Source organism: Echinops telfairi, unplaced genomic scaffold (genome assembly GCF_000313985.2).
Source record: "Echinops telfairi isolate 266 unplaced genomic scaffold, ASM31398v2 ScPeMD7_2010;HRSCAF=2546, whole genome shotgun sequence".
In the NCBI taxonomy this organism is placed as follows: Eukaryota; Metazoa; Chordata; class Mammalia; order Afrosoricida; family Tenrecidae; genus Echinops; species Echinops telfairi.
Window position 1 is genome coordinate 19,367,713 of NW_022105908.1, and position 1,450 is coordinate 19,369,162.

At 54.3% G+C, this 1,450-nt stretch overlaps 1 protein-coding gene across 2 annotated transcripts in view; it reads left to right on the forward strand.

Annotated features, from left to right (window-relative positions):
* LOC101660496 (hydroperoxide isomerase ALOXE3) overlaps window positions 1-1,450 on the forward strand; it is a 25,363-nt gene that overhangs the window by 11,187 nt on the left and 12,726 nt on the right. For both annotated transcript variants that reach the window (XM_004712925.2, XM_030886471.2), the window contains exon 12: window positions 4-61. In XM_004712925.2, the coding sequence (XP_004712982.1) occupies window positions 4-61 (58 nt within the window). The remainder of the gene's footprint in view (window positions 1-3; window positions 62-1,450) is intronic.

Here is a 1,450-nt window from a genome sequence, read left to right on the forward strand (position 1 = left end):
GAGCTGCAGGCCTGGGTTGGCGAGATTTTTGCTCAAGCGTTCCTGAGCCGGGCAAGCTCAGGTACTCCCTCTGTCCCCCACCCCACGCTCCAGGATCCAGATGTATCAGCTCCGGTTTCCTGGCCAGCCCTCTGACCCACTTGCTGTATCATTCTCACCTAACAGATGAGCGGGGAGACCCGGGGACAGGGGCTTCTAAGATGCCATGCTCTCTCTAACTGCCTTCAAAGTGCCGGGTGCTGTCTCGTCTCTCCATCACCTCTACTCTCACTGAGCTCCCTGTATGCTCCTGCGCATGTCTTGAAGTCCCTGCACTCAGATCTCTTAGGCACAGAAGCTTCTGGGACTTTTCACACCTACCCTCTTGTGCTCCTGCCCTGCCAGGTGACCCCTCCCACCACCAACCTCCCTCCACTTTTGGGGGGTGTAAACCTCTTCCTAGATCCTGTAGCTGCCTGATTCCTCTTGGTTTCTTCCTGTTACCTCAGTACTCTGCCTCCCCTGCCCGGCTTCTGGCACTGCCTGAAGGGCTTCCACTGGCAGCAAACCCACTTCCTTCAAGGTGACTCCAAATCATGTTGAGTCTATAGGTAGCGGAGAACTGGCCCAGAGGTTTCCCCTTTAGGGAACTTCAAAACCAAACCCGCTGCCATCAGGTCCATTAGACTCGTAACAGTTACTCTTGATGAGAGTAGAAAGCCGCCTCTTTCTCCGGAGAGATGGTGGTTTCAAACTGAGGACCCTGCAGCCCAAAGTGTACCCCACGACAGGTAACCCATCAGGGTATACCACCAACCCGAGAGCTCCTTCATCCTTTAGGGAAGCTGACCACAAATCTCTATCCTGTAGCATGCCTGGTGGGTTTGAACTGCCAACCTCTAGTGGACAGGCAGGCATTTAACACTGGTGCCACTAGGACGCCTCTGAGAAGTCTCTAAGACTGACAGCACCCGTAGGGACCAGTTAGATGGCCTTCCCTTGACCGCAGTGCCAAGCAGACGCCCCAGCCCCCATCTCCTCTCTAATGTCTCCCTGAGCTCCAGGGAGGATGTAACCTTGTGGACCCTTCACTTCTTCTTGGGTTCCCTCCCGTTTCCTATCCCATGGGGGCCTTTGCCCTGGTTCCGTGTCTTCCCTGTCCCTCCCTAATGCAGTGAGTCTGTCTCTGGTGTCTTCAGACACAGGACGTCCCCAAATCCCCAAACCCTGTTCCCTGAAGGGCTTTCCGGCTGTCCCATTGTCACACGGAAGACCAGCACATAAAAACGACAAGTTGTTTCTTTACAGAAAGATGTCTGCCCTTGCTTCGCCTGGGCTCCACAGGGACATCCTGTTACTACTGTTCACGGCCCATTTCCCTCCTGCCTTTGTGTTCTGCATCCGTACAGCAAACCAAGAAAAACAAACATACTGTCATTGAGTTGCTTCCGACTCACAGTGACCCTAGGTC